Here is a 26,317-nt window from a genome sequence, read left to right as displayed (position 1 = left end):
AAGAACAGTACTTAAATGTTCAATAGCAGCTGCAAAAGACAACTGCTAACTACACTGTCTGGGGCTTGCCATGTTGCTCTCTGTCAGAAATATTTAATACTCTGTTCCCAAAGAACGTGCCACCGGGCTCCGAATGCATTTGTGCATTAACGTACAAAGTGGAAATTAAAATATTAAGATTATTGGATTATACAAACAAGTTGGGTGCCATGCTAATTAAAGCTAATGCTGCATCCAACAAAGACTGATGATAAAAAGGTAATACAACCAATGGCCGCTGAGGTGTTCTCTCCATCCATTTTTAGTTGGTTATAGAGCTAGAAATTGTGAACAAAATGTGTCTGTCTTGGCATACTGATTAATGACGTGGCCATTCAACAAACATCTGCAATGGCAAGAGAAATAACAGTGAGAGCTAACGTACTATTTCATGGGTGGGAAGAAGTTTCATTAAGCCGGGGCCTTCAGCTTGCCTCACATATTGCTAGGGCACGCTCCAGACAGCAATTATGTGAAACCACATCCAAAGGTTCATACCCCAGTTCTTCCTACCTTTTAACTCCCAAAGGGTCCTTGCTATGGTATTTCTGACCGAGTATCTTTATTAGGTTTAGACCATAACTTCTCTGTTATAACCAGAAAGCAGTTTACTCACAGTACATAATTTGCAAGGTTTTGAGAACTGCAAAATCACATTGCTACTGGAACAGACTTAGTTACCGGCACGGCCTTCTCCATTAGATACTTGCCACTAAGTAAAGGTCTGTTGAGTGTATAAAGAGGTGGTAGATCTTCTATCTCTGCTATCCTCTGGTATACGGCTCTGGATAGATGATCCCCATGATATAAACTCCCCAAGATGATGCTAGAGAAGTAAATTGGCTCCACAAAGAGGCTAAGTAAGGATCCTTGAATACCCAATACGTTCCACCTAAGAGGGAGGGAAAAACAAAACAAAACAAAACAAAACAAAACACTTTCTTTTTAATGGAACAAGTAACATCTGCCAGACATAATAGTAGTCAATCACAATGGACCAGACTTCCGACCCTTCCTCTTGACCAGCACATGACTATGGTGGCATAGCTGTGACATCTGCCAGAATTTCAAAGACCAGCTTATGGGATGATCAACGAAATCCTGAGTAAGAGGACCAATAGCAACAGGTCTGCTGTCAGCATCCACTTCAGGAGCAGACTCCATAACTTTACTTCCCCGCTAACATGTCTGGTGATGCATTTTCCAGCACTGTAATGCCAGAGACGGACAGGATCATTCAATTGGAGAAAGCCAAACTGTGAGATCCTCAGTCAGAAACAGCAGCTGATGTCTCCAAAAGACACCTGGCAGTGGACAAACCATCCTTCCCAGAACACAAGAAGGATTGTGTCTGCAAGACCTCAACATCTCAGCATCATAAGGGAAGGCTTGTCCTTGACACTCTAGCCAAACTGTCCACATCCTGCTGCCAGAAAGGACATACGTAGTTGCCTGTGATATCCACAGGCAGGGAGAAACCTGAATCTGAAAACTAAAAATATGCAGAGTGCATATAAACTTTGCTTACTTTAGATGCTTCATAGACTCCAACCATAAATCCCTGTCTGCACCACTGGATCAGGTCTGGTGGCAGCAATATAGCATGCATAGGAGCAAAATACTGACATCTTTTTGTAGCTGTGTTCATTTGGTCAAGTTTTGGCTCTCAATCTGTATGTAACAGTCATAAAAAGTTCTTTTTAAAACTTCAAAGTCTCCCGCAGAGTATTTTTCACTGTCCTTGTCTCTGAGGTAAACTTGCAAACAGCTTGGCACTATTAAAATAGCATACTTGAGTACAACAGCAAACTCAGACACAAGCAGCAGGAAAGTTTCTTTTGGTGCTCAAGTAAAATAGATGAGCAAAATGGAAGCTCTCATGCTCATATAGAACGGTTGTCCTTATTAAAAGGCCCTTCTTAAACTGGGTTCCAAGGTTCCCTAGGAAAACAGGGAACTCGGACGGTGCTACAGTGTTTCTTGCAGTTTGTGCTGGGTTGGCATGACTACACATCATCATCAGTTCAGGTTAGAAACTATAGAGCAGAACTGCTTCACTACTGCAAAAATTGAACTACACACGTTGGCTACAAGACTTGCAAAATGTTTTTTAAAAAGGGTAAAACAAAAATTGCAATTCAAGGAAACAATTTCTTTGCATATCTTTACTGAGGATGAAAATGAAGGCAATGTGCATTAGCTTACTCACCTGTCATTAAAAAAGCTGGCTCTAATAAATGAGTAAAAATACTGCGCTAATCCAAAATAAGGCATGTTTTACATTGAATAAAGGCATATTTTGTAGAACATTGAAAATGCAGTCAGTAACCAGATGTCAGAGTAAAGATATCAAATGAAAATTATTGCTTCCCAGGGCCAAGACGCCTTTCTAAGGACCTTACCATGACTAGAATTTTGTAAGGACAGAGGTATTTCAAATGTCAAATGAATCACCATAGTATTTTCTTGTTATTTGCAGTATTACCTATATCAAGCATAGAGGAGCACAGAGATTGCTACAGACACAGATAATATTATGGAAGAAACATCTGGAAAGAATTCAAGACTAAGCATTGCAAACTGGGGTCTTACAATTGTATCTGAAACTTGCAGACACACAAACTGAGCTTCCTTCAGTGAGGCACATCACATTTTACTTTTCAGGAATAGTATTTGAGTGATGGATGGACATTTTTAAAAAGGCCAAAGTTTTCCTCTGGCAAGTCCCTAGCTCCCTAAATAAAACCTTTGCCAAACCCTTTTCCTTGCTTCAGCCTTCAGTATTTCCAGAGCTTGTGTTCTGCTGCTTCCTCCCACACTTGGTGACCTTCTCCAGCACAGAAAGTGAAGCTGAAGTTTGTCTTGCTCAACTTCCTTTGATTAAAGGAAAAAGAGGAGTGTGGACACCTGAATAAGCTTCTGCAAGGTGAACTATATGAACTGGTATTACAAGACTGTGACTGCCCTCATGCCTGCTGTTTAGCCGGGGTGTGCTGCATCACGTTTGCCACTGCTGTATGTACTCATGAGCGCTGAATTCAGAGTTGCTGGCTTGCTGCAAGGACAAGGTTTGCAGAAACCATTCATACAACCAAAGCCTCAAGCTCTTAGTATTGATTAGGCAGGGTTGGATGGTGGTTAGGTTTATAAAACTAGCTTTAAATTTCAATTGTTATAATAAAATAACATATACTTATCTATAGAAATGTATGCTTGTATCAGAAACTGGCAGTAATGCAGAGATAAACACGAAACCCAAATGAAGTTCTGCAGATTGTAACAGAGCCAAAAGGAAGGATTGCACAGACACTTTCTTCTTGTTCTTTTTTTTTATACTGTACTTCTTTCTGTCAAACAGTAGTTTCTCACTTCCATTAGCACGTACACTAAAAGCCACTTTTATAGATATAAACTGAGAAGAAGCTACACCAACACCACGCATCAGTTTTCAAAAGGCCACAGGCACTGCCTCCTGAAATGGTAAAACTCCCTCATCCTTCCAGTTTACAGGCACGAATTGTCAGAATGCGGGCCAACAAATGCTGTCAATCTAATACTAAAGTTTACTGAAACCACAACTTCTTTAGAAGTGAGTGGGTCAAATTCTGTATTTCATTACAAACTATGAGGTGCAGAGCAGAAAGAGACAAATTTATTTTAAAAAAAAAAAAAAGTCAGTGTTGCCTTTCCAGTGAAACAATTAAGCAGAGGATTTTTTCTTCACATTAAAAATAGTATTAGAAAAGCGTTAACTAACTGAAGTGACTTAAATCTAGCCTAACAAACTCTAACCTTCCAAGGCTCAGATGTAGTTTATAACACAGAAATGAACCTTTCCACACTGCAGTAGAGTGGACATAGACCCTGGCCGTGACATGGTACTCATTGAGGAGCATTTGATGGCTCAAGAAGGTGATAAGGGAACTTTCCCATCACTAATTCAGCAGTTTAAATCTCTCCCACACTGGCCACAGGCAAAAATGCAGAGCTCCCATGTAAAATGATCTGATCTCAGGTCCAGTCTTACCAGGCAGATCACAGAGCAGACTGGACCTTTGCAGTATCTTTTCTCACCATTAAACCAGGAAAATGGCACCATGTTTGCAACAGAAAAAAGCACTAAAGCACAAGCATAAGCAGAATACAGGAATGTGCTGCATCACATCAATGGTGATACCGAAATGCCTCAAGTAAGGCTTGTAGACAAGAGATTTGTGGAAGGGAAAGAACACCTCAGCACACAGGAAGATACTCTCCAACATAAAACTTCTCACTGGAAAAACCTGAGATGTTTATCTTAGCTGAGCATAAAACCAATGCCTCTTATGACAGTATTTTACATATTCAAAGTGTTCTGGTTTTAAGTTACTACAAGAATTTTCTTTCACAACCTTTAAAAAAACTTTAAAGTAAAACTGACATTTAAAATACAAGCTTTTATATTGATATAAAGCATGAGCTACAGGATTTAGGTCCAGACTGCCAACACTTAAACACAGGTGCCTTGGTTTGAGCTGGGTGTCTAGATCTCATTACAGTTAAAAGTGATTTATTCAGCAGTCAAGTACAACCATGGACGTTGAGCTGAACAGTTCTCCATCAACGAGTCAGCCATCTAACGCCAGGGAAGCTGGGGCATCTGGTGTGGATGTGGATACCTGCAGCCAAACGCCAGCCGCATGTTCAGCAGCGTGCAATACTCTTTCAGCTTCAACTCTGCAGTTCTGCAAGCAATGCAGAGCACAAGGAAAGGCAACCTGACACGATGCCAGAAAGTTCAAACAACTTATTTACTCACCACGAACCAGCCTTTTGCTTCTGAGCTGCCTTTTGTGAGACAGAAGATCATCAAGAGTCACCAAGCAGTCTGGTTCACTGTCTACCAAGGCTCCTTGGGGTGATGTTTAAGCCCTACCATATTTGACAAGACAACAAAATTTCTCAAGCTCTTCTAGCAATAATTAGAAAAGTACTTAAGCATGAGAAGAGAAACAAAAGCTGCAAATCAAAACCACAGCTCTCCTTTTTCCTAAGACATGCCAGCTGACACACCACAATGGTCCTTACTAACACCTGGATTGGGAGGTTCAGTGTTCCCATCACTACATGTATGAGCTACTGCTGCTTTTGTGGGACAAGGAAAAAGAAAATGTAACTTTATCTAAGTATCTGGCCACTAAGGAGCTCCAAACACTTAAAACACATAAGGAGGATGACAGTCGAATGATGCTGTAATCTGTTGCTGCTATAAAGTATGAAGTTGCGCCCAATCATTTCCCCAGCACCAAGCCTGACCGAAGAGGACTTTGCATATCACCACCTGGACCCTCCTTGGACTGCTAATTTTACTGCTTTTATGGCTCTCCATAAAGTTAGATAAATGACATGATTCAAGTTTTTTAAAAAAAAACCCAAAACTCTGGCCTTGTATTTTGAAGAGGCAGTTTCTCTAGTCCGATTTACATTACAGCTTCACAAACAACTGCAGGACCATCACCGAGAGGCAAGGAGATGCAGCGTGCAGGAGGGATGCAGCATCTGGGCATGGGTGCTGGGAGCTTCCTAAAACACTTTCTCCATCAGAGAATATACCACTGAAAGCACACTTCCAAACCCAGCTGAAAGTTAGCTTGCTTTTAGAAAGGAAATAGGCATTGGACAAATGACGTTTTCTCCTTCAGATGATCTTACTGATTTTAGTGGGGCCATGCTGCTGAGCAAAATTATGCAAGATGGAGCAAACTGTGTGAGGAGCAATAAATTACATCTGGTCTGACCAATGTACACATGTATTCTTTTAGTAGCCTCTTACTATTCCTCTCTAAACTCCTTATTATTTCTTATATTCATATATTCACTGTTTGCTATGAGGAAGAATTAATGCATAATTACATGCAGCTCTCTTATTTGCTATCAGGTTTATTTATTTTTTGAGAATTTCCAGCAAAGTTGTACCAGCAGATCATCTTTTTTGATGCAGTCTTTTTCTTATACAAAAGCTCTGCTTTTCATTGAGTATTTTTGTTTAGCATGAAAAACTCAGCCATCTGAAAAATTTCAGGTGCGAACCAACAACTACTTCAATTCAGAAACACTACAGCGATGTCTTCCTGGGAGTAGAGATTGGGGTGCCTTGTATTTCCACTTTAATGCTCTAGAGCTCACAGTTTCCATGCACACTTAGCTACTGTGAGATCAAAAGACGAAATTTTCCCTGTCACCAAGATTTTGCCATGTCCTCTACCTCGTCTATGAAGTAATCTTGTGCTCAAGCATCCAGGGAAATGCTCTTTCATACCACTACATCTCAACACCTTTACAGACTAGACCCCAATGATGGCCCTTGCACATCAATTGTGTTCAACTCCTGACTATTTACACAGAGGATACTCTATGTAGCGTGCTCACCTGAGGTTTTATAGATGAGCACCGCACTGGGGAAATCTGAATTTTACAAATTTATCATACTGACTAGTTTCCTTGTTCTATACTCACCACTTAGATCCTATGGATAACAATCTGGAGGATGAATGCATTTTCTCAACCTTTTTGCTGTTCTCAATCACAGCAAACCAGAGACTGACAGCAAACCAAGAGGAGTCCTCTCTTCCTTGCTATGTTGCCACATTTCTGCTTTAGACTACCACGTGCTCAGAGGCAAGGGTATCTACAGCAGATTCCCCAAACACCTACTGATTTCTCCATGACATACAGCTGATTTCACAACTCTTGATACATGAAAAGGTCAGTAAAATTTAACTCTGCAGCAACACTTTCACAGAGTGTGCTAGTGCACCTCTTGCCAAAAAAACCACCAGGTTGAAAACACACACTTCAGGTAAAAACTCTCCTCTGAACTCTCCAAACCCCAAATGGCATAGAAATTCTGTCATTTGCACTATTTTAGAGAAAACACAGAAATGAGGGGAGCCCAACAGCACTAAGTAAATAAAGCTTGATGTTAAGATCAAACATCCTAGTATCACTGTCAATAATTTTTATGCAGACAGCAGTACAGAGGTGACTCACTATGCGTTGCATTTACAATGGTGTACCCTTGGAACCGGTGCCAGAATTCATCGCAGGAAAATAAATAGTCTCCTGCAACGACCAAAATGAGGCAGACTGCAAAACCTGACAAAAACAGGTGTTTACAATTCAAAGAGCTGCTCGTATTAATATAATTTATAAACAGCAATTACTATGAAGAAAGGAAAATTATTTAGCAGGCATTTTGTTTATGAAAAGCTTTTACTTGCAACCGATAGCAAGGGAGAGAAGGTGTCAACGAGTGAGAAGATGTCACGCTATCTCCAGAAAGCATTTTACAGCCTCACATGCATCTCCTGTCCTCCTCCACGACAGGGGCATACAGCTCAGATGGTAGCTGTCTTGGGGAGTAATCCCAAAGGCAGGCTTGGCTTATCGCAACACCAATGAGATTTCAAGGCCTTCTGAATTGCAGCATGAACCAAGAGCTCCCCATGACCACTGTGCATCCAAGATGTGAGGCAACTTGCTTCTTACCATGAAGACGTTGGAAGCCACAGACCGAGGGGTTCCTGCTAGCTCCAAATAGAAGGCACTCACGTTTGCAGTAGCTGCACCCACGGTTTTTCCTGCATGTTTCTGATTTCCAAAACTGCTGCAATCAGCCTGCCAAGTTTGAGGCCAGTAGCATCCCCAGGGATGCTTGCAGAGCCCTGTGGTGGCCTTCACCTCTGTAGCTCGGTGACAAGCATTTGTCTGTCTTTGCAGGCACGTCCGTTGTAGTTCATCATTCATGTGCAGGGACACTTCTGCTGCTCAACTTCAACTCAGAGCCACATTGGGCAGGTCATGATCTGCTTGCTGCGGACACCCATCTAGCTGGGCTTTACTCTTATCACCTGGCAGAATGAATGGGCAGAGCTGACTTCACTCAGCTAACTGTAATCTGGTTTCTTTTCTGATTTTAATTCTGATTTCTCTTTGTTTCTTTAAGAGATTAACTGAATCTCTATGACCAGCCCATGCCTTTCAGAAGCCACAGCATAAACAGGCAGCAATGTCTTTACATGGAGTCAAAGCTTCTTTTACATCAAGTGGCTCGGTCAGCGGCCCACACTATAAATCAGTAAGTGCAAGAAGTCCATGGCCTTTGACAGCAGCAGTTCTCACAAACATCTTTTTATTTATCCTGAGGTCAGGTTTGCAATTACAAAGAGAATCGACTTTCCCTTGTAGATGCACCTAGGCTGGCAACCACACAGCTCTGACTTGTCCCAAGTTTTCTGATGTTGCCTGGATTTGCTGCATACCAATAAGCCTGGGTCAAGATTCAGGTCACTGGTTTGAGAGGTTTACACGATGCTACATCTGGTTATTTAGATCCTTCATCTTGGGTAGTGGTTTCCTACCACTTTCCCCCAGGTTTTTTACCTAGGTGTCACAGCCACCACATATCAAAGTGAATACATTCAACATCGGCCACCGTCACTTGGGTTAAGAACCAGTGAGGAGAACTACTACTTCTGTTGCTGTTCAGAAATCACACCAGCTCTGTCATGGAGCTTGCCAATTAGAAATAAATCTCAAACTCAAAGACAGATGGATGGGCATGGACATAGCTGCAGAATATGCAGCCTTTAGTGAGCATGCATAGGACTTTAAGATGTGTTTGTGCAACTTCATCAGTCTGAAAAAACTAGGTGGTAGGGTCAAGAAGACAAAGCCGTTGGGGAAATAAAGAGAAAGGCTGAGTTACAAACTTCCATTCAGAATTTCCACTCTGAATAATCACAGAATGAGTCCAGTGCATGGGCATGTGATGTTCGTTCACACAAAAGATTATCAGAAATAGTATTTTCCCTTCTTTAGAGTAGAAGAGCACCAATGACTTCCCCTTTAACAACTCGATCTAATCTCAAAGCTCTTCTCAATTCCTACAGCCTTCCTACCAATAAAATGGGGTGAAAACAAATTTTGCTCTTCTCAGCAAGACATTAGTAACAACTGGAATGTTTCATGACAAGTTAAGTAATCATTTGAAGCCAAAAAACTTAAAACTAACGTAGGCAGAAAAACACATCAAAAGGAGAATGACAAAACCAGACTTCATCAAGTACCACAGAACAAGGTGAGGATACATTTCAAACAAATGCATGTATACTAATGTCCCAAAACAGTTACTCTAGTCACAGAAACCACCCTAACATTATACTGCAGTGCCACTAGGCACTAACACACTAGGATAATCCTGTTCTAGTGCTTCTGACCCAAATGGGATTACACTCATGGCCTTTCCATATTTCTCACCATTTTTCTTGGATGTTCCTACCAGGCTCATGAGGGTGCTGAACAGCACACGGCAACAAAGCACTCAGAGGCTGGAAATAACAGCGTGGATTATACATATAATCCACACAGATGAGGCTGTTCAGGTAGAAGGAGTTTTCCTGCTTGTGCAATCCTGCACCCCAAACTTCTCCACGTCTTTTCCAGGCTGGGACTGTGAACCTTTGGGAAAGCTCAGTGGAAATTCACAGGGCTCAGGCGTACTGGAGGACTGACTGCCAGACACTACAGAGCAATACATTCTTTCAAATGTAAATGGACAAAACACGGTCATAAGTCTCAGGGAAATGTTAAAAAAAAAAAAAAAAAAAAAAGAATATGAAAATTTGGGCCTTCTTACCCGTCATACAGTCTTTGTTCTGTGTCAAGGGGTTCTATTTGCTTCCTTCACTGGCACAAACAAAATTATTCCCATTAGCCCCAAGGAGAGGTAACAGCTAGCTATGCAAGCGAGAGATGGATTCTGTTCTGCATCACACAAAATCAACAAAATAGTCAAATGTGTTCTAGCTCAACAACTGTCTTCATATTTTTATTTGCACTAACAGCAATGACGATGTAATAAAAGAAGTCAAATGAATGTGGCACAATTGTCATGTTGGGTGGCTGGGAGAAGTCCCTGGCATGAAGCTGGGGAATTTATTTGGTGAATTTTACTGAAAATATTATAAAAGAAATGGAAATGTCATTTTTGTAGATTTACCTTTCAACAACCCACTGTCCTAGCTTCTGAAAGGCCCTTTCCATTTATGTTAGGGGGATTTAAACTAAAGTAAAACGTCTTCCTTCAGTAGAGATGCTGATTACTTAGGACAAGACTACAGGAACAAAGTGATTATATAACCTTCCTCCTGTATTTTTGATTTGGCATATGCAGTTCACAAGAATAGTTCCAACTTAATACACTTAAATTTTGAATCAGGCTAACTGTGACTTGACAGAACAGCAGAGCTACTTTAATTAAAAAAAGAACTAAAATACCATCAGTTGAAAAACTTGGCTCTACTCATCTATTTTGCAAGAACACAGTGGCTGTAAACACACAGACTCACTTCAAAAAATTATGTCGCAACTTGCCCATACTTCTTAGACTTGTTAAAGGACACTGCTGCTAAATTTTTTTGGGTGTAATCATTTGTACATTTATGATTTAGAACAAAAAAAATCTTTTAATCTTTGTCAAAAAGGACAACAAAGTAGTAATTGGATAAAATATAAATAAAAGCACTAGTATGGGAAACAAAATATTTAATTACCCTAATAGTATTGAAACTAAAATTAAAATAATTTTAAAGTTAACAATGAAACGTGCCCACCAATTAAGATTTTTTTTAACTGGAACACTTTTTCCCCTGTATAAAATAATACAGATCTAAATCTATCCTTGGAAAATGTATGTACCTTTGATATCACAGAATCACAGACTGGTTTGGGTTGGAAGGGACCTTTAAAGATCACCTTGCCCAACCCCCCTGCCATGGGCAGGGACACTTTCCACTATATTAGGTTGCTCAGAGCCCCATCCAACCTGACTCTGAACATGTCCAATGATGGGCAAGGATGTATATCATCAAAGGAAGTTACTAAAATACAAGTAATGTAATATATTTATTGCACTATTTTGCTAATGCTATATTACTTTAGGCAAAAAACCCAAACATTCCTCTGCTATTTCCCAGTGATATAAATACGAAACAAAGCCGTCATGACTTGAAGTGGCTGGAATGATACGTAATGATTTCACCTTGCCTCTGAAGCCAGCAGAAAGTCTGACACCGATTGCAGGTGAAGAATCAGAGCTTTATCACTGGAGCTACAGCCACCCCCATACTATGTCTACGCAATGAAATAAGCCAATCAATAACCTGCATGTTCACCGCAGGTATCACACAACCCTTCTTTCTTGTTCAGCAATAAAAAGTAATAGTAAAGAAACCAATCACTGGGTATCTCACCTCGCTATCTTGTCACTGCAGGACATGGTAAGTAGCCTTTCTCCTTGCAATACGCCATCCCATGTCTGGATAGTGGTAGTAGAGCGCACGGGGATGGTCCCTTCCCCAGATTCTATTTTTGTCCGTAGCTGTCCTCTCGCTTTGCGGTTTGGGTGCCTGTCCCCTTGATCTAAATGACAAAAATCGTTTATGATCAGCTGAGAAACATTCTCAAAGCGTTTTACACATAGCATTATAAGAAGAGCCAACTAAAAGTATTTGCCTGCATAACTGCTGGCTCGTGTAACAATTTCTGTTGCTCCTTGCAAATTAGGTACAGCATCAGACATCTCTCACAAATACTGTCTTCTAAAACACACTTGCAATTAAACCAAGCTTTCCACGAAGGAGCAGCATGCAGCAGGTAGCTCTTCAATTCTGCTCTGCGCGTTACAGCATTATAATGAAGTTAACGGATAGATCAAGAAAGGGGCAAGCAGACAACCACCGTTAAAAGATGGAAACAGTGAAACGGTTCAGTTAGTTCTGTACAAATACTTGCTGACTCACTGGCTTATCTCGGCTAGCATTCAGCCTCTTCAAGACCATACGATGGATCACTCTATACTTAACTTCTACCACACAGGAAGAATAGCTCAGATTTTTTTTGAAGAGATTCTTTGTCTAACACACATCTACACTAAAAGGAAAGAAGACACCTAAATTTTAACTGTGCCGCTTGTATATGCTCAAAGAATATTTTAAACTCCTTTGCTTGAGTAGGACTGCTGTCATACCCTCTTGTGCTGCTTCGTGTGGTGAGAAAATCCTGGCGTCGCCACAAGGAGATGTGCTGATATAGAGATGAAACTGCACACTCTCCTTCAGCTTAAACCCGCCTCGCTCCGATTTGATAAAAATGGATTTTTGTTGATCTTCTTTATTGCTGAAACAGAGAATAAAGCTAGAGTCAAAACTGATGTTAACACGTAAATAACCACAAGCTGGGCAGTCTTAACAGGCATTAAAAACAAACACAGGATGTCTGGAAATTTTATAGTATAAAACTAACAGTTATTACAATTAACAAAACTGAAAGACCATCGAGACAAGAAATAGAGAGCCCTTAACATCCCCAGAAGTCAAGAGCTTTCAGGCACTTACCAGCAAATGAAACATCACCACCCTTTAGTCCTCTTGCGATTATTTTGATTTACATGTTTACAGTTTACAAAATTATTCCCAATTATTTTGTCTGTCCTCCCCTCTCATGATTGACACCTAACTGAATACATGTTCTGTTAAAGTCAAACTTTAGGGCAAAGGGCCTGAGTTCTAAATTAAACATCCTAATGCAACAGGACAAGTATTTCACATTGAAACAATTAAGACAGATGTTTTATACAGAGACCTTTTCAGCTCCGTGTGATCAGCTCATCACCCTTTTCTCTCCAGCTTACCTTAGATAAAGCTCAAGTTGTGTATACAGAAATTTAAGCAGGCACCGGCGAGATACAATTTCTGCATGGCAATCATTTAATGCAAGACCACGATCACTCATGTATTCACCATTGATGCATTTTGTTCCTGTGGAAACACTTATTACCAGGGCATCTTTCACATCTGTACCTGAAAAGCAAAATTTCAGGAAGAAGATACAATCAAAATCATAAATTGTCTAGCAAGTGATCTTCTTGGCAGAACCCAAACAAGGCTCCTTTTTTTGGTTTGCTTCTTTTAAAAAAACAAATGTTTTTTTCTTCTGATATTTTTTTTAAAGCAAAAACTTCACTCAACCATACCCTCCCTGTACCAGTACAGTCTATGCTTCTTGTGAGTTCTTCACATTGGAGTTCAGACAAGTTAGAAATTGAAAATCTGCCGGGAAAAATTGCTGCTTCGGGAAGAGTTATTAAAGTCTGACCGCCAAAGAAAGTGCTTTTTTTCTGAGCCCCAGGCAGCCAGCTAGCTTCCAGCATGTACCATCTGGCCACCTATGCAGATATTCACAGTGACTTTAAAAATGTGAAAGGCATTGTTTTATTAAAACAGCAACGCGCTATGGAAGGGTATTAAGCAAACACCAGGAAAGGTAAGACTAGGGAATGAGGAAGTTTAACTGCTTAAACCACTGTAAAGCTTATTGGCAGTATAATGCTTCTGGAAGTGTGGTTCTTGGTATTAAATCATACTGCAGAATAGAATTTAAAAAAACATTTTGGGTATTTTTCATACTGAGAACTGTCTTTCTCACACACCAAAAATAAAAAAGGTCAGCTGCATGAAGAATTCGGAAAGACAGGTCAAAATGTTACATCCCTCTAGCAAAACACTCAGCACAAAAAGCCCCAACCAGCCACGCTAAGTCTTCCAAAGCTCTCAAGGCCTCACCAGCAGAGGCAGCTAGCGCTCAAGCCCTGCCAAACGCCTTCTGCTGCCTTCCTCCCACTGAATAGCTACGGAGGTATGGAAAAGCAAAAAAACCACTGTCCATGCACTCCAAGCACCTAGAGTTGAGGATCCTCCCATAACCACACGGCTGCACGATGGCAGTGCCGATATAAGGGGTGTAACTAGTAATTAGCAAGGGAACTGGTAATTGAGTAATTAAAAAGAAAATTGAGACATGGACTGTTTGAGCTCTCACTCCTTAACATATGGCCTTAAAAAAAAAAATTGAACCTGAGCCTAGCTGTCCCCTCCTGCCTACAGGGCTCGAGAATACCGTAGAGGAGAAGCAGTGAGCCACTTCACTCTACAACACAAGGCTGTGCAATGCGGTCATCTAATTCCAGGGGCTCCCCAGATACGTATCCATGCAAAAATGGTTTTTAATTCTGTGTAAAGCTATTTCTTCAGTTGATCAAAGTGTATTCACATTTTAATTTAGTCTTAATTCTTTAGTCATATGGCTCTTCTCGGAATTGTGGACACAGGACTGTAGTTACAATAAGAACTTGTTAAATATCACAAAATATACTAAAGAAAACTACCGCATGTTCTCCACAGTGCTTTGCATTTGGGGTTAAAATGGTGTTGGTATCACACAAATGTTTTGACTGTAGCTGAGCAGCGCTTGAGGAGCATCAAGGCTTTGTCTGCAAATAATCTTCTAAAGACCAGTGTGCTGGGGGTAGGCAAGAGACTGGGAGGGGACACAGCCAGGACTGCTGAGCGACAGTGACCAAGGGACATCCCACACCATAACCACTGTGCTCAGCCGTAAGAGCTCAGGAAAAGGGAGAGAGGACACTTGAGGTTACAGCATTTGTCTACCCCTCAGTCTTCTCACTTTCCTTCCATTTTCTCCCCACGCCTCAGGAGAGGGTAGTGAGTGAGAGGCTGGGTGGGTGTTTGACTGTTGGCCAGGGTCAGCCCACCACGGATGTCTTGTGACAGAGTTTGGACCACACCGTCCCCTTGTCACATTCCTCTGTCCCTAAAGCATGATGTCATCACCTACCCTAACCAGCACGCTCAGACCTCTTTGCTCTGTGGAGGAGGCCCCTACAAACATCCCCGCAGGAGGAAAGGGCTTGTGTTGCCCAAATCGCCAAGGGAAAGCTGTACATTTATCACCAATATCCGTCTGACTCATCCAACTAATTGGGGACATTTCATGACAGGCCTAAAATGAATGTCCCATCAAGGGTTCACATGGATTGAAGACCAAGAAAAATCTTTGCCTGAGGACAATTCAGCAGCAGCGTGGTCGCAGATCAGCTTAGGGCAGAACTTCACTGTTTTGGGTGATCTGGCAGAACACAGATCTTGTGCCAGCAGTCAGAAAACCATGACATTACTGCTGCTTGTAGATGCACAACATGAGCTGCTTTCTTCAGGTATTTCTACTGAAATGACTGAGACACAAAGCACCGAGAATAACTCTAACAAAGTGCAAAACCTTAAAAACTTAGAAAGCAAGCATAATTTCTTACATAATATGCCAAAACCCAAGAATGCCATCTGTGTGACCGATGAGGTGAAATTTATTTTAGATTTACTTTCAAAAAGTTGCATGATTAATTTCAAAAGGTACATGTATTTTGGAGACCATGAGTTATCTTAGATGTCTCAATCAGGCAGAAGACAGGAACTCTGTGGAAACAGAAGTATTTGCAGGCCTGTAATTACCTTTAGCCAAGATTTAATCGTTATATTTAGTGCACCTTGAAGATTAAACAGTAAAAATATATTTCAATACTGGTTGACTGAAAAAAGAGTTTCATAGAATGCAAACAGAGCTCTCATATTTAAGAAGTTAAAATAGGACTTTTTTTTTTTTCTTTACCTGTTGTCATGACAATTCCAGCAAGGACTTTTCTACGTGCATGTGGAGATGTGAAATTTTCTGTCAAATCACTGAATTTATCTACAACCAAGCGTGCAACAGCATCAGCTAAAACCTGTAGGATCACACAGAAATGCACAGTAGAAAATTAAACAAATAATTCAAAAATTACAGCAGGATTAGGTTATAAAGATTTGCACTTTTAAATGATTAGATGAGTTTTTGTTGTTCATTTTTAAGACAGACATTGGGGCATCAGCAGTATGTTAAGGAGGTGGCTGGGTCCAATTTTCAGGCATAATGAACACTCACAGCTGTTTATAAGCATAAGCAAAGCTCTGTGTGCTCCACGTCTACTAAAACAGGGTCAGACAGCCCTAAGCCAAGCATCAAAGTACCTAATGCTCATGATCGTTATGAACATTTGAGGCTTAGGAGAACAACTGGATAGACAGATAAGTCTATAGTTTCATGCTCAAACCTCAAAACACATCATTTCAGTATCCTCAACATTGGACCTGACAAGAAGATTGAAGTGCAACAACCAGGCTCTTCAAACCAACATGTAAACCTTTTAGAACAATAATCGAATTCACTATCTAGCTACTACATAAATAAGAATGAATCTGTTTCAACACTGGTTAAACACTTTCTATTTCTTATTTTTTACAAGACATATACAAATTTAGGAATAGAAAATGTCAATGGATAACCCAAAATAAGCTAACTCAAAATTAGGAAGGATTTATCCCTTTCACCTTCAGGAAAACTTGAACAGTAACAGTCACAGCCTTGTTGTATCTTGTCAGCATGGTTAGCAAGCAATGTCAGTCAGGTTGTAAGAGGGGCTAACCTCTAATATTAAGGAAAACTTAAAAATATCAATCCTGCTCTTGTTGAGTGATGGTTCAGTTCAACACTAGCTAATCTCACCTGTTGTTTTTAAGGCAGTTGGGACTCCAATAACTAGAAGAGATGAGTCAAGATCAAATTCTGGAATTTTCACCTGAAAAGAAACTGAAAACCAGGGCAATCTATGCTAGCACAGCTGGTTGCTCCCAAGGGAGCAGCTGAAAAAGGCAAGTTACATGCAAGATGGCGTGACGAGCGGTCCCCAGGTTGGCAGGAGAGACAGGGCAGCTTGTGCCCATCCATCTTCCACCGGGACCAGCAGTCAGAGAGAAGGAGCAGACAGCCGGCAAGAGTGCTCAGGTCCCTATCTCAGAGCACCAGGCATAAAGACCTTGATCTGGTTGTCCATGTGTTGGCACCCAGAAGTATCTGAGATGTTCTAGGGTAACAACCTGGCCCACAGGTTGACACACCAGAAGGACACAGGTCCTGTGTCATACCTGCCAGTGCCATGCAGATGTCTTAGATACCCAAGAGTATCCAACATGGTGCTAAACACTCATGTAAGCATCAAGCCCCAAAGGACGCTTGTGACAGAGTCTTCTGCTTACAAACTGCCTTTGGGCTCTCAATAATGGAAGATAATCACTGCTCTCACCTCTCCAGAGGGCCCAAGGCAGCCCAAGGGCTAATGGGCAGCAGTATACAGAGCTTAGGGGCACCCACTTGAAATGGTACAAACTCGTGAACACAATCAGTTCTAAAAACAGACTGCCAGGGTCAAAAGAAAAGCAAAGAAAAAGAGGGTTTGAAGACTGCCAGCCTGATTCACCACCATTTTCTTAACAATGCTCATGAGAACTGACAGCCTAGAAATAACATGGAGGAGCTCTCAATGTTAACTTCCTTCTGGAAAAGTTTTATAGCCAAGGAAGCAATAATTGAAGCTCATGTGTCATGATTTCAGAGTTCAACAGTTTTTTCCAGAATCTGACAGGAGACAGCGACCAGCACTCAGTGGTGACTGAGGTCACATCTGCACCAAGCGTCGGTCAATGTTTTGTAATTGCACAGCTTGTCAAGTCAGAACACTCTCAACATTGCAAATACAAATGTTCTTGATGCATTTGAATGGACTGCAACTCAGAAACTCTTATCAATAGATTGAGAAATTTTTCAGCAATGTAATTTTGCTGAGAGGCTATGAATATGCCTGGTCAGGCACTTCTTTTCAAACAAGGTCTTTTTGCTGCTGGACCCAAAACTGTGTTACAATCTGCACTCTGACAGCATCATGACCACACAGCACAAAATTTGTGTTTAATTGTGCTAGTACTTACCTAATGCAGAAAGCTGAACTTTAAGTAAATACACAAAAAAATTTTTTATTATCATTCTGGTTTTAGAAATGGAAAATTAAACCACAAAAGGCTTAAATGATTCATCTCCCTGCAGCCATGCAGGCAAATCACTGCAGGGACGAGAGAGTCCCCATTCCAGTATTTTATCCATATCCACGGATATGCACATATCCATAGGCAATTATGGATACTGCTTCCCAGTTGCAAGTTTTATACTCTCATTTCTGTAATATATACATTTTTCTGCTCTACCTCACATCCTGATGTGCTGGGCAGGAGAACAAGGCTGGTAGCTGACAAGCTACCAGGCAATGTAAAATTGTGCTGAATGACATTATGATGGAATGTACTAGTGAAACAAACCTTTCCAAATAGGGATGCACCTGATCCACAAAGATAATACATGTTTCAAAGAGGCTTCGAAGCCTGTCAGAAAGGCTTGCCATCCAGGTAATAAACAATATGGGTCACCTCTTCTCCAAAAAAAAAAGTGAGCGTGATGACAGGTAACTGGAGGAGTCCTCTCCAATGCTGAGCTACACAAAACCTCAAAGTTCAGCACATACCAGAAATGGTGATTCCAAAATGCTGAACCAAAACTGACCGGTTGCCAAGGGTGAAGAAAGAGGAACATTTCTTCCAGGATCACCGAAGACCGGTAACTTACTACACAGATACTCAACCTACCTGGCCAAACAGAGGCTGATCTATAGAGGCATGCAATCGTCCATTCCTTGGGGGAACCAGGGCTGGCTTGAGGAGGTTCTCATCAAGAGGTGGGAACTGAAACTGCCAGGCATTTCTGGGAAGAAACCCATGGCCGACTTACCTGCCAATACTGCTGACAAAAAGGCTACCTGAACAGCAATTGGGTAGGATGCTTGCATACACAGTGGACACATTAGCTTTTTCCTTATTTTTTTTTCACTTAATAACCAAAGCAGAGGAAACCGTGGTGTTGGTATACAAGTGAGAACATGGTGAGGCCCTCTGAGAAGATGTAAGCTGCCACAGAAGGATGGGATGGGGCTGCATCTCAAACAGCATGGAACTAAGCTGCTGGCAAGGAAACCTAAAAACGCTTGAATGAACGTGAAGCCAGACACTGGGGAGGACTGGTAAGAAGGACTAAGCAGAACTCAAGTGAGACAAAATGATTGCTAGAGATGCAAACAATACTGGAGGAACCGTAGGGGAGGGGAGAAAAACCACTGCCAGAAAACAGGCATATATGTTAAAGATTTATTAATTCTGTTTGATACCCAAGTTGCATAACAACAGGTGGGTGGTGAGGAATAAACAGTATTAAATGTCACAGATTCAGCTACTAACATTTTCATCTTTTATAAGAATACTCACCCAATAAATTAGAAGAATTATACTTTTCTCCCAGGTGGTCTATTACATTAACAGAGTTAAAAGTCACTGAGAGTATGTGAGAGATGGGAATAAGGCAGGCTATGAAGAGACCACTGCAGCGCTGTGAACAAGATTTACTGGCCTAAAATTGAGTGCACCCTCAGCAAGTTTGCCAATGACACCCAGCTGAGTGGTGTGGTCGACACGCTGGAGGGAAGGGATGCCATCCGGAGGGACCTGGACAGGCTGGAGAGGTGGGCCCGTGCGAACCTCATGAAGTTCAACAAGGCCAAGTACAAGGGCCTGCACCTGGGTCGGGGCAATCCCAAATACAGGCTGGGTGGAGAATGGATCGAGAGCAGCCCTGAGGAGAAGGACTTGGAGGTGTTGGTTGATGAGAAGCTCAACATGAGCCGGCAATGCGCGCTTGCAGGCCAGACAGTCAACTGTATCCCGGGCTACATCAAAAGAAGCATGGTCAGCAGGTCGAGGGAGGGGATTCTCCTCCCTCTGCTCCACTCTGGTGAGACCTCCCCTACAGTACTGCCTTCAGCTCTGGGGTCCTCAGCACAAGAAGGACATGGACCTGTTGGAGTGAGTCCAGAGGAGGCCACAAAGATGATCCGAGGGCTGGAGCACCTCTCCTGTGAGGACAGGCTGAGAGAGTTGGGGTTGTCCAGCCTGGAGCAGCGAAGGCTCCAGGGGGACCTTAGAGCAGGCTTCCAAGTGCCTAAAGGGGCCGACAAGAAAGCTGGGGAGGGACTTTACAAGGGCATGGAGTGATAGGACAAGGGGCAATGGCTTTAAACTGGAAGAGGGAAGATTTAGATTAGAAATCAGGAAGAAATCCTTCCTGGTGAGAGTGGTGAAGCAGTGGCATAAGTTGCCCAGAGAAGCCGTGGATGCCCCATCCCTGGAAGCGTTCAAGGCCAGGCTGGATGGGGCTCTGAGCAACCTGGTCTGCTGGAAGGTGTCCTTGCCCATGGCAGGGGGGTTGAAACTGGATGATCTTTAAGGTCCCTTCCAACCAAACCACTCTATGTTTCTATGAAAGTGATGCCCTTGCTGTCCTCATCTCAAAACCAAGGGCTCGAAGCTGTCTCTACATCAAGCCCTGGCCACTGACCAAACTGGGTATGGATCTTTCACTTATTCTGACTCTATTCCCTTTCATATAAATAAATATTAATTGGAACAGAAATTGAACTCGTGTCTCACTTTCCCAGTGAGTGCCCTAACATCTGACAGGCAGTTTCTCTACCCCTGCTCCCACATTAAATCATTATTCAAAGTTGGGTAATTCAAAAAAGGAAAGACCTAAAATAGCTGACAGTTTGCTCATTAAGGCATATGAGCTCAAAGCTATTTTGGGTGCATTGTTCCTTTCTCTGATGAAGTTAACAGTGAATCCACTTCTTTTCTACACATACAGACTGATTTTGGTTAACATATATCTTGCAGCAATGTTGTAGCAGAACCCCTCTGACCATCCATGTTTTAAAATATTCTGAAGCTGACGAATTTCAGGTCTGTCTGGATCCAAAGGAAGACCCTGGTAGGCCATGGAGATCGCCTCTGATGAATGCTGGTGATCATCTGCGTGGTGGAACCAAAGGCAGTGGGAGCAGGGGCACTGCATGGGCTGACAGCACCCAGCTCTCACTGGGGAACTCATCCAAGACTTCCCAGTCTTTTGTGCTTCCCTTGGATCTCCAGTGATCCTTCTCAAGTACAAATGTTCTCCCTTAGCTTTATTTTATCTTACCTTCAGAACCTTACAGTTCAGGGCTTATGTGAACTTTCGCAAGCTGATGAGAAGTGGCAGTGCCCACAGTAGGTAAAATCAAGGTCAACCAGGTCCATTACCCTACTCCTCTGACAGTGACCAGCACACACAATTCAGAGAAGGTGGAAAGATACCTATGTTAATAAATCAGGGTAATTATTTTCTAGTGCTCCAAAGTTTCCTGTGTTTATTTAAACAAACTCCTGCCTGGCAGTAAATTCTCTCACTGTTTATGCAGATGTAGCTTTTACATTTCTTCCAATCCCACAGCAATTATTCTAACGTATAATTCATTAATTCCCATAAATTTATTCAGTATTATCTTTTTGCTAGGCTTGAATCTGTCACATTCTCATTCTCCTGTATACACTAAGCAGTCTACTGCAATAAATTGCCTAGAGCTCTTCAGTACCTCTGCAGAAGCAGCTTTCCCAGATCTCCAATCATTTTCGTCATTCATTGGTATATCTTTTCTATATTTGAATATTTCTTTTATAGTTCCTGCCCACCCTAGGCTGAACCAGGATTAACACAGCTCTTCAAGTAAAAGTAGCCATTGCAGTACTGGTTCTCACTCCATTTCTTCTGCTTAATGTTTTGTTTCAATGTCTGTCCACAATGATATACAGGATAAATTGGAATTGCAACACAGTTTGGTGAATTATTAAAAGTATTCCCTCTAGTGGATTTTTTAAAATTAATTTCATCTGCAGCTACACTGCTTATTTGTGTAGCTCAAGTTGCTTTCTCACACAATAGTCCAGCTTTCACTAATCTAAATAACTCTATATTTAAGCTTCAATATTTACAATTCCATTTCTCTAATTTCCACCTCTTTGCATCCTGACTAATCAGCCATCTTTTTAAATAAACACTTTGAGGAAATCTGGAAAATATCATCATAAAGCTTACAAGGAGGTTCTCCTAAAGGAGGCCATCAGTGGCCTAAAGAGGGTACCTCCACCAGCAGGTTCCTACCATCTGATGGAAATGGTTTCCATCAGCAATGCTGGCATCCTGGACCAGTAGATTTTACGGAAAGTCACCAAGTGCCCTTCTTTACTGTTGGCAAAGAGTGTATTACTGGGACACAGATCGTTTTACCAGGGCACACCACGATGCATGCCACACATTCAACACAAACAAGATGAGACTCTTCTTCTTGCAATACATACTTAAACGGTGGAACTTATTACTACAAGGTGCTGTGGAAGTTAAAAGATTACAGAAGTTCAAGAAAGGGTTGAAATTCATGGGGGAAAGAATAATCCGTCAAGGACTCTCAGGTGGAAAGACATCATTTCTGGCTGAGAAAATCCTTGACACACAAACCGGAAGGTTAGAAGTATATACTGGGGAAGTACTGCTACCAATATGCCCTTTTCTCAGTTTTTTTCGAAGGCATTTGGTACTGGCCTGAGTACTTCTTGTAGGGACAGCACCATCCCATGTTTGACAGAGGTGTGAGACCCCTCACAGCTTTCCCTTGGGAAGTGGGGAGCAGCTAAGGCAAAAGAAAAAAAAGGAAAGAAAACAAGTGATCTCTGGAAGATTTATCTCTGGGTGATAAGAGACATCAAAAATGAAGAAATAGGGAAGTCCAACAGAACATTCGTTGCTCCTGAGATGTCCAAGGATGTCCTCACCCCACCTCCTGAGACATCCAAGGATGTCCTTGTCCCATCTGCTGAGATGTCCAAGGTGATGCTCAGCAGGTGGAGATGGCCTCAACCAGCACCAGAACCCGCTGTAAATCTCCTGCTTCCCAGTTCTGGGGCTGCTGGCAGAGACGTGGCACCGGGGACAGGATGATGTGTGAGAAGGAGCTCTTGCCTGGCCCAGCGTGACTCTTGCTGTGGTTGAGTGCTCAACGATACACTTTGTCCCAGAAATCAGATTTGGACTTTGCACTAACAGTTTTCAAAAACCTCATGATTTTAAAAGACTTTACACATCGCTGTCTTCTCCAGTTCTCATCACCTACCAAATCCGCAGACCTATGACATGCATTTAAACTTTCTAATGATATTAAACTAAGTATGCTGAAATACACAATTTTCTTCCATGGCAAAGAATAAAGGACACACATTTTAGAGCCATTGATACATCCTCTGGCTTATCACAGAATATGGGACACCTCCTTGCATCGAGGGGTGGGAGGTAAAGTGAGGATGGCTATCAATTTAAAAGCATAGCTAACCATAAAAATATTGTCTTTGTTTTGGAGAGGTAAGTCCCTATAATGCAAGACTGACGACCTCTTCCATTTTAAAATACTTGCTGCCAAGGTGATAAGTGCACAAGGGCTGATTTTTTCAGCAGGGCATTTTCATTCGCTCTGAAGCACATGTTGAGTGACTTACTGGCTTTAACTCACTTTCCCAGCAAAGAGATTTTCCTCACCACAGGCAACATTGCTTCGTCCCTCACAAAAGGTCAAGCTGTAAGCAAGCAGACAAGCTTGCTTTGTAGAGGCTGGCTTTAAAAGTATTGAACCACCAGATGAGCACCTCTACAACCCACTATACAGACCATAAGATTATACCTATGCCCATTTTAGAGGCCTATTTCTGATGTCAACTGCCCTTTTGTACCATTTGATAGCTTGCACGTGTATTTCCGCATTTAGTTTTCTCCGGAGCGTCCGCAGCTATCGCTAGGTGTGGGATCACAGATACACGTTTCAGCCAATGCTCACAACCACCACTGGAGCAGGGATCCATCTCTCCTCTCGATTCTTCCCACTGTATCAGTTTTTCTTATAAGGCACCACAAATTAACACACCAGCTACAGGCAGGTTTTAAATCTGCCACCCAGGTAGTCAATTCCAACATCTTCATCGCCACAACCACACTGTTCTTTTATTATTTCCACTAAGCATTTGGTATTTGGATTTCTCCTCCCCTTGCAAGTTTCTAGCTTCCATTTTTTTCCAACCCAATCAGCATTTTATTTGGTCTATGGGTTATAACAAATCCTATCCTCATTTACATCATTCCTGTACTCTCCAATGTTTGCGACTTCATCCACTTTAGGATTATCTCCAAACTTAACAACTTAAACATCCTGAGTAAACACTCTGTAAAAAAATAAAACGGCTAACAGAGGTAAAAAAAAAAGAAGATAAAGCAGGACCTGAAAACATCACAAATGCTTAAATCCCTTATTAATCATTAACACATACCAGACCAAAATCACTAATATGTAACAGATGTGATATAATTGCAATAACTTGACAGCTAATTATAATTAAAAGCAGAGTAATACAACACAGAGAAGTGCAGAAAGAATGACGACGTCCTGATAACAAGCTGATCAAAAACCTCTGAATAAATAACTGACTTTGAATTAAGTCTACATGAGGCAGTACCAGCAATCTTCCCCTTCCCACCCGGCGTATTCACAATGACTCCTAAAAGTCTGACGAAGGCAAGGAGTTCAGAAAAATCCAGCACTGCCAGCAGTCCATCAAAGTCCCTTGAAGAAAAGAGGCTGTGTGCGGTGTTATACGCCAGGCTGCGGGGCAGAGAAACAACCCTCTAGAATGATACCTCTTTCACATCTCACCCCATGCTCTTTCCTACTTCTCTATCCCAGTTCCAATTTCCACCATTTTACTGATTCAAGAACTAATAGCACATAAATTACTGGCAGTGAAATTTTTTTGGTGTCTGGGGCTAAATCTGTTTTTAAAAGTACAGCAGAGAATGAAGTCTGAAATTACTGAAGCTACTGAAGAAATCATAACTACCTGAAATAGCCTGATCCTAGATTTGAAAATGAAGGAAACATTCATCAACAACGCAATAATTGTGCAACATTAAAAAAGAAAGCATATAGTAATTTCTAAACCATTCATATTACCCATGCATTTTGAGAAAACACCACACTTAAAATAGCCACAACATCTACTTATACTCTTCAACCCTACATTATCAAATCAGATCAGTATCTTATAATTTTAATGAAATCTAAAGTAATGTTTTTGAGATAGAAAAAGTCAAAGGTTTGAAATTCTTATAATAAAGAGCTAGAAAGTTGCAAAAAAAGTCATAGGCAAGTATTTGAATTTAGACAGGCATATAATGTAATTAAAAAGACCCAAGAGACACAGTAGAAAGAGGGGAGTTAAATAGTCATTACTGTAGTTTGATTAAGGAGAAACACCAGCAAGCAAAGCGAGAATTTTTCAACATTAAAAAAATAAAAAATTACTCTGTTCCAGCTACTTTAAATTTCTGGTCTATGTCTGGTATGTCTGATACTTTCCCTAGGTCATTAATCATTTGATTTAAACAACTTCTCATCCAGATTTACTTGCCTAAGTTATATGTATTTATTAACTGATTTGATTAGAGCACAATCCTTTAGATGACAGCTATTTAACCATACGTCTTGGATACAGGCACTGCAAGTATGTTGTGTATTTAGACCCTGGAAATATGTAGTGACTGCATCAGCCCCACTTAATCTGTCCTTGATTTCCATTATTCAGCTCTGTTAATGCCAACAATTTATTTGCAGAACAGAACGATTTTCTTCTCTGCTAAAAACCGTTGTATCAAATAATAATTTTACTTAAAGCAGTAATTCTGACTTGAACTCCATATAACTCTTGCTGCTTAAGATGAGCAAGACGCGATTCAACCTTTCCTCAGCACAAACCATAATCCAAGCTGGCACTGCACTGGGCTTGGTGCTCTCTTACGTGACATGATCAAGGCTGAAAGCATCTACAACAAATCCTCCTCTCTCTCCAACAGAATACAAAGAGTTCACGCAATTGTCAGAAGTCATAAATGGATAAATCACCTAACACATATATACATACATATGCACACACACATCTACAGAAGCAGAATAAACAGCAGAAAAGCTCTTCAAGCTGACTCAATACGCATGACTTGGCTACTCTTGGTCATTATCCAAAGACATCAACAAAACCCAAAGGGCTTCTTACCTGTGGCAAGTGTAACTGGAGTCCCTCACTGGGAATGGGCTGTCGAGATGGGGTCTGGTCCAGCTGCATGTTAAACAAGGATGCCAGGGCTGACTGAGCAGCCCGAGCTTTTGCCAGCTTTTTATTCCTTCCCGAGCCTTCAAAAGTCTGACCATCCACCGCTACAGCCATGACAAAGTTTTTGGCATGGCTCTCCCCACTCTCCGAGAGAAACTCGTACTTCAGCCCTGGCCGCAGCTCGTTGAGGATCATGACAGGGTTCTTCCCACTGGCAGATGGGTACGGCGATGGTGTGGGGAGAGGCGACTGGGAAAGGCTGCTGGCTATGGCCGATGATGGCAAACCATAGTCCCCACTAGAGCTAAAGGACCCATCACCGTTGGACCCTAGGTAAAAGG

At 41.6% G+C, this 26,317-nt stretch overlaps 1 protein-coding gene across 1 annotated transcript in view; it reads right to left on the bottom strand.

Moving 5' to 3' along the window:
- Positions 1–552: 552 nt before the first annotated feature.
- The window catches only part of ADARB1 (adenosine deaminase, RNA-specific, B1), a 33,436-nt gene continuing 7,671 nt past the window's right edge, over positions 553–26,317 (bottom strand). The window contains exons 2-7 of the mRNA XM_009702217.1: positions 25,920–26,317; positions 15,601–15,715; positions 12,770–12,938; positions 12,107–12,255; positions 11,331–11,499; positions 553–931 (exon numbers count right to left, since the gene is read on the bottom strand). The exon at positions 25,920–26,317 is cut by the window's right edge and continues 555 nt beyond it. Coding sequence (XP_009700519.1) covers positions 691–931; positions 11,331–11,499; positions 12,107–12,255; positions 12,770–12,938; positions 15,601–15,715; positions 25,920–26,317 — 1,241 coding nt within the window. The 3' untranslated portion in view covers positions 553–690. The remainder of the gene's footprint in view (positions 932–11,330; positions 11,500–12,106; positions 12,256–12,769; positions 12,939–15,600; positions 15,716–25,919) is intronic.

The sequence above is a fragment of the Cariama cristata genome, unplaced genomic scaffold (genome assembly GCF_000690535.1).
Source record: "Cariama cristata isolate BGI_N322 unplaced genomic scaffold, ASM69053v1 scaffold27926, whole genome shotgun sequence".
Taxonomy (NCBI): Eukaryota; Metazoa; Chordata; class Aves; order Cariamiformes; family Cariamidae; genus Cariama; species Cariama cristata.
This window is presented reverse-complemented; position numbering and strand designations above follow the sequence as displayed.